At 36.2% G+C, this 12,982-nt stretch overlaps 1 protein-coding gene across 3 annotated transcripts in view; it reads right to left on the bottom strand.

Annotated features, from left to right (window-relative positions):
* Positions 1-12,982, bottom strand: part of DIAPH2 (diaphanous related formin 2) — a 984,078-nt gene that overhangs the window by 348,532 nt on the left and 622,564 nt on the right. For all 3 annotated transcript variants that reach the window (XM_070783973.1, XM_070783972.1, XM_070783974.1), the window contains one exon: positions 8,793-8,917. In XM_070783973.1, coding sequence (XP_070640074.1) covers positions 8,793-8,917 — 125 coding nt within the window. The remainder of the gene's footprint in view (positions 1-8,792; positions 8,918-12,982) is intronic.

Here is a 12,982-nt window from a genome sequence, read left to right as displayed (position 1 = left end):
GCTATAATATTCAAAAGTTACCTAAAAAAGATTCTAACTAGAAATAACCGAAGAGACATCTAAGACAGAAAAGGACACTAATATAATCTGTCTACATTATACAAATAGTACCTGATTGAGACACTGCTGCAAGAGTATATTAATTGACTCATACTGATGTCACCATCATTGCCTATAAACTGTGTGCATTCAACATACCATGCATGCCTTTCATAATTGAAAATAGTTTTAGTAAATTTCAAATAAAAACAAAAAGACAAATGATGGCTACAATATCCAATTTAAGCTCTATTCCCAGATGAGTCTCTAGTGGGCTGAAAGGGTTTAAGTATCCTTTAACTAAGCAATACGCTCTTTTCTCACCATTAGCATCATGCACCAAATGTCTATCAATTCCTAAAAAAAGTTTGAAAAATGGAGCTCATGGTAATTTCAAGCTGCCATTGAAACAAGCAAGACATTTCAAATAGAAAATTTTTGAGTTGACTGATCTGAAAAACTATATGCTCCATTGAGACAGTTTCTTAGAATGTGATTTCTAAGCACCAAAGAGATAATTCTTAATACCTGCATTTTAAATCAAAACATACAGGAATAAAAGTGGAAACATGTTATACCCCTTTTCCTTTTGTCAAACTAAAGTTATGCCAGGATAACAAGCTGTTTTCTACTTACTTGCTAGAATGTTATTTAATATTAATTATTGCAATGACTTCTAACATATTAAATAAACATTTACTAGGACAATTTTCCAAAAAGCACTGTGCTAAGTTTGTTGTACTCAAAGATGAATAAGGATTTCTGTCTCAAAAGATTTTATAACCCAGTGTACAAAACACATACACACAAGCAGAGTATAGTCAAGTCAGTAAGTACAATGATCAAAATATTAAAATGCTATGAGAACACACGGGACAAGGAAAGTAATTATGTTTGCTATGATTAAGGAAGACTTTGTGGAGGATATGTTATAAGTGAGTAGTTAATTCCTAAATTAATTTGAAAACCTTTCAAAAATATTTTTTTTCCTCTGAAGCAACACATAGATTCACAGTCAACAAATGTGAATTTCATCTCAGATTTATGAAGCTTTCTGACCTTAGAGGCAGCTTGATACCATGGTTACAAGCACAAGGCTTGGAGTCTGAAGCTTGGAGCTGAAGTAGCAAAATTTACTTGAATTCTGGCTTTCATTAAATGCCAGACTTGAAATATACATGATCTTGCACACGTTTGAACCTCTATAGCCTCAAACCTCACATATTTAAAATTGGGTTAATCATAGTACCTACCATATAGCGAAAAGCAAAGGAGAAAAGGAAAGATATAAGCATCTGAATGTAGAGTTCCAGAGAATAGCAAGGAGATATAAGAAAGCCTTCCTCAGTGATCAATGCAAAGAAATAGAGGGAAATAACAGAATGGGAAAGACTAGAGATCTCTTCAAGAAAATTTTAGATACCAAGGGAACATTTCATGCAACGATGGGCTCAATAAAGGACAGAAATGGTATGGACCTTACAGATGCAGAAGACATTAAGGAGAGGTGGCAAGAATATACAGAAGAACTGTACAAAAAAGATCTTTATGACCCAGATGATCACAATGGTGTGATCACTCACCTAGAGCCAGACATCTGGAATGTGAGGTCAAATGGGCGTTAGAAAGCATCACCATGAACAAAGCTAGTGGAGGTGATGGAATTGCAGTTGAGCTATTTCAAATCCTGAAAGATGATGCTGTGAAAGTGCTACACTCAATATGCCAGGAAATTTGGAAAACTCAGCAGTGGCCACAGGATGGGAAAAGGTCTGTTTTCATTCTAATCCCAAAGAAAAGCAATGCCAAAGAATGCTCAAACTACCGCACAATTGCACTCATCTCACATGCTAGCAAAGTAATGCTCAAAATTTTCCAAGCCAGGCTTCAGCAATACATGAACCGTGAACTTCCAGATGTTCAAGCTGGTTTTAGAAAAGGCAGAGGAACCAGAGATCAAATTGCTAACATCCGCTGGATCATGGAAAAAGCAAGAGAATTCCATACAAAAAACATCTATTTCTCCTTTATTGACTATGCCAAAGCCTTTGACTGTGTGGATCACAATAAACTGTGGAATATTCTGAAAGAGATGGGAATACCAGACCACTTGACCTGCCTCTTGGGAAACCTATATGCAGGTCAGGAAGCAACAGTTAGAACTGGACATGGAACAACAGCCTGGTTCCAAATAGGAAAAGGAGTACGTCAAGTCTCTATATTGTCACCCTACTTATTTAACTTATATGCAGAGTACATCATGAGAAACGCTGGGCTGCAAGAAGCACAAGCTGGAATCAAGATTGCTGGGAGAAATATCAATAACCTCAGATATTCAGATGACACCAACCACCCTTATGGCAGAAAGTGAAGAGGAACTAAAAAGTCTCTTGATGAAAGTGAAAGAGAATGAAAAAGTTGGCTTAAAGCTCAACACTCAGAAAACGAAGATCATGGCATCTAGTCCCATCACTTCATGGGAAATAGATGGGGAAACAGTGGAAACAATGTCAGACTTTATTTTGGGGGGCTCCAAAATCACTGCAGATGGTGACTGCAGCCATGAAATTAAAAGACGCTTACTCCTTGGAAGGAAAGTTATGTCCAACCTAGACAGCATATTAAAAAGCAGAGGCATTACTTTGCCAACAAAGGTCCATCTAGTCAAGGCTATGGTTTTTCCAGTGGTCGTGTATGGATGTGAGATTTGGACTGTGAAGAAAGCTGAGCGCCGAAAAATTGATGCCTTTGAACTGCGGTATTGGAGCATACTCTTCAGAGTCCCTTGGACTGCAAGGAGATCCAACCAGTTCATCCTAAAGAAAATCAGTCCTGAATATTCATTGGAAGGACTTGATGATGAAGTTGAAACTCCAGTACTTTGGCCATCACTTGCAAAGACTCATTGGAAAAGACACTGATGCTGGGAAAGATTGAGAGCAGGAGGAGAAGGGGACGACAGAGGATGAGATGACTGGATGGCATCACTGACTTGATGGACATGAGTTTGGGTAAACTCCGGGAGTTGGTGATGGACAGGGAGCCCTAGGCGTGCTGTGATTCATGGGGTCGCAAAGAGTGGGACACAACTGAGTGACTTAACTGACTGACTGACTGACCGCATTGTATTGCTTTGGAGATCATTTGAGATTGTATGAAAGTGAAAGTGAAAGCCACTCAGTCCTGTTCGAGACTCCATGCACTATGCAGTCCATGCAATTCTCTAGGCCATAATACTGGAGTGAGTAGCCTTTCTCTTCTCCAGGGGATCTTCCCAACTTAGGGATCGAACTGCAGTCTCCTGCACTGCAGGCGGATTCTTTACCAGCTGAGCCATAAGACACCTATATATTTTTAGCACTGTGACTGACACATGGCATTCACTAAACACTTGCTATTATTTATATTTTACTATCATTTTTATTGTTATTACTACAAGTGATTATACCTTCTATTGCAAATTACTGTGCAAATAATTGAAGTTAAACACACACATACACACACACACACAAACTTGCTTTCACTGCCAAGGGTCTGGGTTGAATCCCTGGTCAGGGAACTAAGATCCCACAAGCTGTGTGACACAACCAGAAATAATAAATAAATAAACTTCCAAAATGTGATGAAGAGTGCATATTTCAAAGAATGCTAACAATCTTCCTTTTTTAAAAAGCAGTCTTTCCCCGCTATTACTGACCATGCTCCCATGTTTACTCTCTCTCTTTTTCTTTCTTTCTTTTTTTTTTAATCCTGGGCCTTCTCTCCCTGAGCAGTCTTATGAAAACCAGTTTTGCTTTGAACTTCCAAATTTGCTGAGTTTGAGACCAGCAGGCAATTGAATCAGTGAACTTCCCTGTAGTCTAGCCTAAAGCTCTTGATTTTTCAGGAGCTAGAAAACAGCCAAGATTAGTACATTCATACTGGGGAAAAAAGCCTTGCTGTTGAGATTTCTGTTTTGTTTTGTTTTGTTTTATGGGCATTTACTTTACAAAGTATGAATCACCCTCTCGTTTAAACCTGTTACTGGCATGTTCTCAAAGGTGACTAATATTGCTGAGGTTTAATAATAATTGTGTGAGTTTTCCATCTTTCCAAAAATTATTCTCTTAATAAAGAAGAGTGGAATAAAAATTGACATAGCTACAGTGCAGTAAAGACCCCAAATCTATTCTGAATTGACTGGTCAGGGCAGTGTGCTTCTTCCAGAAATTGATTTTTAAACACTTCAAATGACTCTCCCTTCTACTATGAGGAAATCTGAGGTGTTGATAGTGAGCTGACAGAATGTTAATATCATTAACATTCTGTCAGCTCCTCTTGTCAATGTGTTAATGGTGCCCCTGCTACTCAGTCCTCCCTGCCCTCTGGTTGGTGAAATGACTTAGCCAGCAGTCAATCAAAAAACTAAGCTGATTTGGGGCAATAGACAGCTCTGCCACTGACAAAATCTATGTGAGCAAATGTGGTAAGAAATTTGTCAACAGGATATAAGCAGTAAGGTCAACACTGTGGGTAATGTGCTTTTTAGACAGTTGAAGACTGGACCACAACATATATTTTAAAGTCTAAGGAGCCCTCTTTTAAGAATGGGTTTTCCCACAGGAAAAAGCAAGCAGCAGTAAGTAAAAGTGATGCATGGATTTAAAAGAAAGAAAGAAAAACTCTTTCATACTCACGTGATTGGTCAAAATACAAAAGCTGAAAAACTCAGAATCCATATATAATGTCAAGTTCAAGAGATGGGTCTCAGGATCGACAAGCAGACCACTCACAGTGTTCCCTCTCACCTCTCTTAAGCATAGGTTATTTTTCAAAACTTTGAAACCAACAGTGATTCTGAACCTCACCTCACCAATTTTTGCAAAAAGTACCAAAACACAAAGATTACCAAATTCCTGGTCACCTTAAAACAATGAAGCTATGACAAATAAATGTGTGGGTTGTTGAAGTTATCCTGAGACAACTTGAGCTCACCATGGTGACACAGGGACAACTGTGAACAATTTCATCACCAGACATGGAAAATACTCATTTAATGAATAGGAACATTTTTTAAAGGCTCAAGAGGGTAAACTTGGTCAGTATCTGATACATAGTAAACATTCAGCTAATGAGTGAACATTACCATTTTTATAACTTACTAAAAAATGAATACAGATTCTATTTGAATTCACTGACCAAACAATTGAACCTAAAACTTCCAATATTATTATGATGAGCACATTGACATGAAGAATACAAAGCACTGTGCTTTAAAAAAAAAATCACAACAGCAAATTTCCCAACAAGGTATCTAGATTTTTGAAGCATGTGTATTTCAAAATATATGGTGCTATTATATCCAATAACATATATATATATATAATATATTATATAATATATCCAATAATATATTATATCCAATATTATATCCAGATCATCCCTTTTCATCCTAGAACTTCCCTACTATGATTTATGAGAGAATTTTCTCTATTTCCCTCTGCTTTACAGTCTTACAAAATTAATCTTGCTTTGTTTACTCTTTCCAACTTTTTAAAAAAATTTAGAACAAGCAAACAATTTGGGGTAGAGAAAGAGAGTCAGAGGTGACAAGCTTCATTCTAAAGCCCCTGACTATTGTTTGAAAGTGGAAAGTGAAAGTGAAGTAGCTCAGTCGTGTCCGACTCTTTGCGACCCCATCGACTGTAGCCTACCAGGCTCCTCCATCCAAGGGATTTTCCAGGCAAGAATACTGGAGTGGGGTGCCATTTCCTTCTCCAGGAGATCTTCCAGACCCAGGGATTGAACCCAGATCTCCTGCATTGTAGGCAGACGCTTTACCATCTGAGCCACCAGGGAAGATAGGAAATAGCCTGGCTTACTCCATTCATAGGAGAGGTTTCATTCCTTTTTGTTACTTTGACATTTACTTTTAAAAGATTTGGTTATCCCTTCTAACTGATTACACTTTACATGCTCTAAAAAGGTGATTCATAGTTACTCAACTTCCTGTGAAGATGTATATGAAGAAAAGTTTTATAACTAGAAGAACAGCTAACTACTCTTTCAACAATATCCCTTTTGGTGTGTTAAGTAAAAGGAGGATCTTGGATTAGATGACCTCCATTGTCTCTTGCTATATTATTCTGTGATTTAATACATAGTTATTGAATGCCTTCATGTTGCTAGGTGCTTCACATTGGGATGGGCATATCGGAATTAACATGCTGGACGTGATCTTGGCCATTAGGCCAGCAAGACAGAGAAGTGAATAAATGCCAGACTGTCAGCAAATTGTAGTCAAGTTTTCTACCTTGTGCACTGTTGTATTTTCATGATTTGGTAATGCCAAGCATATTTTTATGTATTCCATCAATAATGTGAAAGAACAAGGGTGAACATGGGGTGCTATGGGACTTAGACCAACCTAGAGATCTGGTGAAGATTCAACCTACATATTCATTGCCTTCTGGCCTTCATGCCACTGCTGCTAACTGTAGCACCGATCCCTTCTAAAAGTCTAGAGTGGCACTGCTATTCAGTTTTTGAACTCACAGGCCTTAGAGAGAGGTTACTGTTTAAGTAAAGGTAAGATTACCTTCATTCAAGAGATAACTACCCCCATACTAGTGCCTATAGTTGCTCAATTTAAAGGGCCACTGACCTAAAGTAAATTAATTTATTGGCAGGTGACAGAAACAGTGGAAAGATCATCCAGTACAAAGAATCTTACACTAAAAATAGGATCATGGTTCTAATTTTAAAACTGAATCAAGTATTTCACAAGGAAATATCCTTCTCTTTTGAAATTGCCAAAACAGTAGAAAAAAAAATTAAGTAAGCACCGAAATTCATATAACATATATACATATGATGATTAGACCTTTTGTTTGCCTTTTTCTAGAAGATCCAACCTCTCAGTGGTTGTCCAAGGGGTCTTCCTAAGCAAGAATAATTTAAGTACAGTTTTACCATTGTAATTTATTAATTTGGAGTTTTTAATCAACTCCAACCAAAAGATAGAGTCAATAGTCTACTTTTTCTCTAAAATAAATTGCTATATATTTCATTTTTTTTCTAATATAATATCCAAAGTAACGGCTCCATACATTTTAATATAGTTTTCAATCCCCATGTAGACAGTCACACTTTGGTGCCACTTAAATGAAGAATAACCATTCATCCGTAACATACAGATACAGAAGGCTCTGGATTTTCATTCTAAAGCACTTAATTACATATAACGAGAGAAATAAAATAGAATCCAGGCCAAGTTCATGAGGGCTTGAAATTACTTTTCTTTTTCGAAATGAGCAACAAAGATTCCTCAATGTTGCATGCTATTGTGTGGCCATATGCCAACTGTAGAAGAAAATATTAAAAAGAAAAAAGGGATCAAGAATTAAATACAGATATGTAAGGCAAGAAACAAAATCAAAAGGTGAAAACTGTAGGCGGTGCTTCCAACCACAAGACAATATAACAAATTTGAAAGAAAAATATAATCAGCAACAAAGTTAAATCTTCATATTAAATATTTCAATGTGGGCAGCTATGTAATTAAAGGTTATTTTTGAGGATTTCCTGCCTCCAATCTCCCACAAACATATGTTCTCAATATTCTTATTTACATAAGTACTCAGCATCACTAAAGGACCACACAGAATACAGTATTAATTTATGAATCAAACATTGAAAATGAAAAAAAAATTTTTTTTCACATAAACATAAATTGCCATTCTCAAGTAATTCAAGTTCAGGACCATAACTTCCAAGCTGGGCAGGAAAGAAAGCATATGAGAGAAGAAAAAGACGATAAATTTAACCTTGAAACAAGGTGACTGCCATATAGTTGTTGAAATAATTTACTTATTATCAGATAAAGAATTTACAGTATTTATTCCCTCTAGAGATGTAAAATTGTGAATCAATCTGCAGTTCAAGATATTTATTTAAACCCAGAGGAGGAGGATATGGTTTTAACTTTTGAAAACCAAAATAGAAAAAAAAAAATCAGCTCTAATATAGTTTATCTTTAGATACCAGATTTAACATTAAACAGTTCAAGCTAGATATCATTTCTCAAGTTTTCCTTTCATATAATTCTGTAATTTATATGAATATACTGTATGTAAAATAGGGATTTAAAAACATTTATATAGCAGGCAATGCTTAATGTGTTACAGATAGCTATTACAATTTACTAAAATATATAACCTACTGATCAATTCATCTATCCATCCATCCATGCATGCATTTTATTCTTCATAACCTTTCAGTCTACTGATATCAGTTATCCTCTGATTGCCCTTGAAAATGTATGTGCCCCTCAGAAAATACCTGCATACACAAAGGGAGCAACAAAAAAGAACTCTGACAAAAAAATTTCTTTTACTGATCATTTCCTTTAAATAACTGCTTATATAAGGAGAGTCTTTGTTTTGTTTTAGGTCTTATCAAACTTCATGAGACTTACCTTGCATATCTTGTAGGCCTTCAAATGAAACTCTTCTTTGAGAAATGGCATTTTTCTTATATAATCGTTCCCTTGCCTACTCTATGATTCAAAATGTCATGAACTAAAATTTATGCTGCTGATATAAAAACAGCCTATACACAAATTCATCCGAACCATGTGAATAGAATGGTAAGTTTAGAACTAATCACAGGGTAAATAGATATTTGGATAGACAGACACACACACACAGAGACACACACACACAGACACACACACACACAGAAATTAACAAATAAAATGCTTAAATAAAGGATATTGTCATCTTTTCCACAAACTTATCATGTTGATTTTCTGTTTTGGGGAATTGCTTGATGTCACGTTCCAGACGGACAATTTGTTGTTCCATTGCTGCAAGGTTGCTCTTGAGAATTTGAGCTGAAACTAAAGAACAATGTGCAAAATGTTTAAAATATTTCACCAGGTATTCCACAAAACAACTAAAAGAAAACCATATCAGTTCAAATATTTTTTTAATATGGAGAATAGTTTCATGAAACCAACTCACATTTTTCTCAATTATTGCTCATAAAATGTCTACTCTCCATGAAAGAAGTTTTGAAAATGTATGATATACCAAATCATCATGTTTAATATGGGAATGTCATTTCATTCAGCCATTAGCTCAAATGAATCCATTTCTATTTAAATTTATTGATGGACTTCCTAATATTTCATTCTTTAAAAATCTAATGTGAAGATTAAAGAGAAACTAGAGTTCAAAGAGATCCTATCTATTTAATGTATGTTCTTGGCTATGTAAGTGATTAAATGTTAAATTACATAAAAGGATCAAATATTTTTCTTTTGTTGAAAGATCCTGATTCTTATAAACCAATATCTATGGTTTAAATTCCTGAGTTTAGTACTTTTCATACTCAGAGACAAGAAAAATAACTGTTGATGTGAAGAATTTAGAGCAAACCATAGTGAATACATATGCACATGCACACCCACAAAGCTTCGGTGAGCCCTCAAACAGGTTCATTAGTTGCCTTAATTATCCCTAACATTTTCTGCATTTTTCTTTTTCTCTTCTCATTGACAACCAATAATTTTAAATAGTATATTCAAAGCGCTCTTAAATATGTGCACACTTTCCAGATCTCTCAGGATGCCTTCTTTTCACAGGGCTAACTTTTTTGTTAAAGCTTATACTATTTTACAGATACTCTATTACTCCATAACTGCCAATTATATATGAAGACAATTCTATCAATATCAACAGATTTGACAGAGTTCTAGTTGAAAAGACAAGGTAAGTATTAAAATTTGATAGGTAGCCCACGACATTGATTTTTAAATCCAGGTTTCTGAAACACAGTTCTTTTCATTAAAGGACCATGAAACAGAAATAGAATAATATTACAATTCTTTTTTTTTTTTTAAAGTAAATTGCAGTCTCATTCAGAGGTGTATTAGAATTACCATGAATAATTCAAGAGACTGACAAAAATCAACCCCCTGGCAAATTTCAGCCAGTCTTCTGATATAAATTCATCATGCTGACATACACACCTATATAACTCAATGAGGAGAAATTGCTTAAATATACTTGGAAGTTCAAGAGAGTGAAAATCAAATACCAACACTAAAGACAAATTATTTTTTTCCTATTAATCTGTCAGTACAAATAGCTAGGTCCAATTTAGTTCCATTTGTTTAGATCTGACAAACTTGGAGATTATTCTTTATTGGAGAAGTCAAAGAGTTTTGCCCTGCCAAAAATGTGCTAACGGCTCAGTAATCATTGCTTGCTTTATTTAAAGGATGAATTTACTGTGAAGGAAACCATTCTCTCTGAGTTTAAAGCTGAATTTTTCCACTTCAGTTTTTCTTACTAATTATTCAAAAGGCTTCTCCATTCCCACTCACTTGATGGGAAGCTGAAGATATGAAATTGACAAGTTGTTTATGTCATTTAGGCTACATGGAAGAAATAAACTCATGATAACTTTCTGCAATAAACAAAATGTGCCCAGAGGCAAAGTTTATGTCACAATGGTAATTCCAATAGTAAAAACGGGATGATTTGAGGACTGTTCTGATTGTTCAATAAAGAAACAGCCTAATCAAGTTGCCATATACACAAACGTATAGATAACTCAAATAACAAGAGGCATTATTTTTAATTCAGTGAAACTGCTTTTACCCTAAAGTTGAATTCTGAATAAAACAATATTTTCTAGACATCTGTCCACCTCAATTTCATATGTCAAATCCTTAGACCTCTATAAATCCCTCTAGAGCTCTAGTCCAAATTCTCTAACATTCATAGACACTTCTATTTCTTTAAGCGATCTTCCACATATCACCTTTTAAGTGAGAGTTTTTTTTTTTTTTTTTGCTTTGTGTACATAAGCACAGAGTCTCTGCTCTAAACTGTCATGCTACTTAATAGTAAGATTCCTAACTAACACTTTGCTTTTCCCTCAGTACTTATCATATACTGTACCCAGTGAATGTTGTTGAATGAATATGTATACGTCAATGAGTTTTGAATTGGATTTAAATGTATGCCCACTTCTGCAAATGGATGTGTATGTAGAAGTTAGATACAACAAAAGTAATCAGAAGTTAGTTAATTATTAAGTGAAAATGAAAAGGAACTAGGAAGTTGCTGCTACTGCTGCTTCTGCTAAGTCGCTTCAGTCGTGTCCGACTCTGTGCGACTCCATAGACGGGAGCCCACCAGGCTCCCCCATCCCTGGGATTCTCCAGGCAAGAACACTGGATTGGGTTGCCATTTCCTTCTCCAATGCATGAAAGTGAAAAGTGAAAGGGAAGTCGCTCAGTCATGTCCAACTCTTAGTGACCCCATGGACTACAGCCTACCAGGCTCTTCCATCCATGGGATTTTCCAGGCAAGAGTACTGGAGTGGGGTGCCACTGCCTTCTCCGAGTAGGAAGTTGAAGTCTATCTAATATATAGAGGAGGCAGGGTTGCAGGATATGCTTAAGTAAAGGGGAAAGTGAAAAACTGAGATAAGGAAAAAAAGTAAGGGATACCTTTTCCTAAGCTTCTCTGTCTTCCCCCTGTAATAAACTATTAATATTATGCTGGAACAAAAGAAAATAAAATACTAGAGATGTGAGAATCCAAGAATTTTAGCACACTTGCAAATTTATAGCTGCATTAAAGAAAAAATACCATTATATAAAATATATCTCCTTAAATTGTTGGAATTATGGTATCTTAGAGTTGGAAGTGACATTAAAGGAGATATGGACCACCCCCTCAAGGTTTAAAAGCTCAGATTACACAGCATCATTGTTAGCCTTCCGAAATAGAAACAGACTCACAGACATAGAGAACAGACTTGGGTTTACCAAGGGGGAAAGAGAACGGGGATGGGAAGGACTGGGAATTTGGGATCAGCAGGCGTAAACTATTACACATAGAATGGGTAAGCAATAAGGTCCTACTGTATAGTAAAAGGAACTATATTCAATATCCTGTGATAAACCATGATGGAAAAGAATATATGTATAACAATCACTTTGCTTCACGGGGCTTTCCAGCTGGCGTTAGTAGAAAAGAACTCCTCTGTCAATGTAGGAGACATAAGAAATGCAGTTTTGATCCCTGGGTTAGGAAGATTCCCTGAAGGAGGACATGGCAACCCACTCCAGTATTCTTGCCTGGAGAATCCCATGGACAGAGGAGCCTGGCAGATTACAGTCCACAGGGTCACAAAGAGTTGGGCATGATTGAAGCGACTTAGCATGCACACATGAATCCACTTTGCTGTACTGCAGAAATTAACACAACACTGTAAATCAACTAAAGTTCAATAAAATTTACTAAATAAATAGACAGACAATCTCCATTCCCAGAAAACAGAGCCTATGACAAAGCTTGCATGTAACAGCTTTATCGGTGGTGGGGTTTAATCCCAGCAAAACAGGCATGAGGGAAAAGAGAAGAAAGCAAATACAAGAGAGGATGTTACTGAACTGGCTATACCTTTACAGAAACTATAGCTGCTTGCTTAGTGTCTCAGGTTGTCTCTATCAGGGCCACTTAACGGGTATGTGAACCATGAAGTCACATGGGGCCCCAGGCTTAAAAGTGCCCTGTTCTTTGTTTAAGGTTTTATTGTCAGCACTTTGAACTTCTTAGTAATATTTCAAACTAGGCTTTGCAATTTCATTTTGCACTGGGCCCCCCAATCATGAATTCAGTCTTGGCCTCTGCATAAGACAAATAAAGCAACTTCAACTTGAAAGAGTTGGTTAAAGGAGGTGAAAGGTTGACTTGGTGAACCTTATTCTCTCATTGGTGAAATTCTATTTCAAGAGATGTGAACTTCGAGGTCTGTCTGAGGAGCAAGACAAGTGGCCCCAGACTGGAGAGAGGGCCTTGGCACAGAACGGATACCCAGAGGTATTGCTTTACAGAATTTACAGAGGATTCACTCTATCCCTGAATGGCTTATTTCCTTTTTG

This window comes from Bos indicus, chromosome X (assembly GCF_029378745.1).
Source record: "Bos indicus isolate NIAB-ARS_2022 breed Sahiwal x Tharparkar chromosome X, NIAB-ARS_B.indTharparkar_mat_pri_1.0, whole genome shotgun sequence".
NCBI lineage: Eukaryota > Metazoa > Chordata > Mammalia > Artiodactyla > Bovidae > Bos > Bos indicus.
Note: the sequence above shows the minus strand (reverse complement) of the source record. Positions and strands in the feature narration are given on the sequence as shown.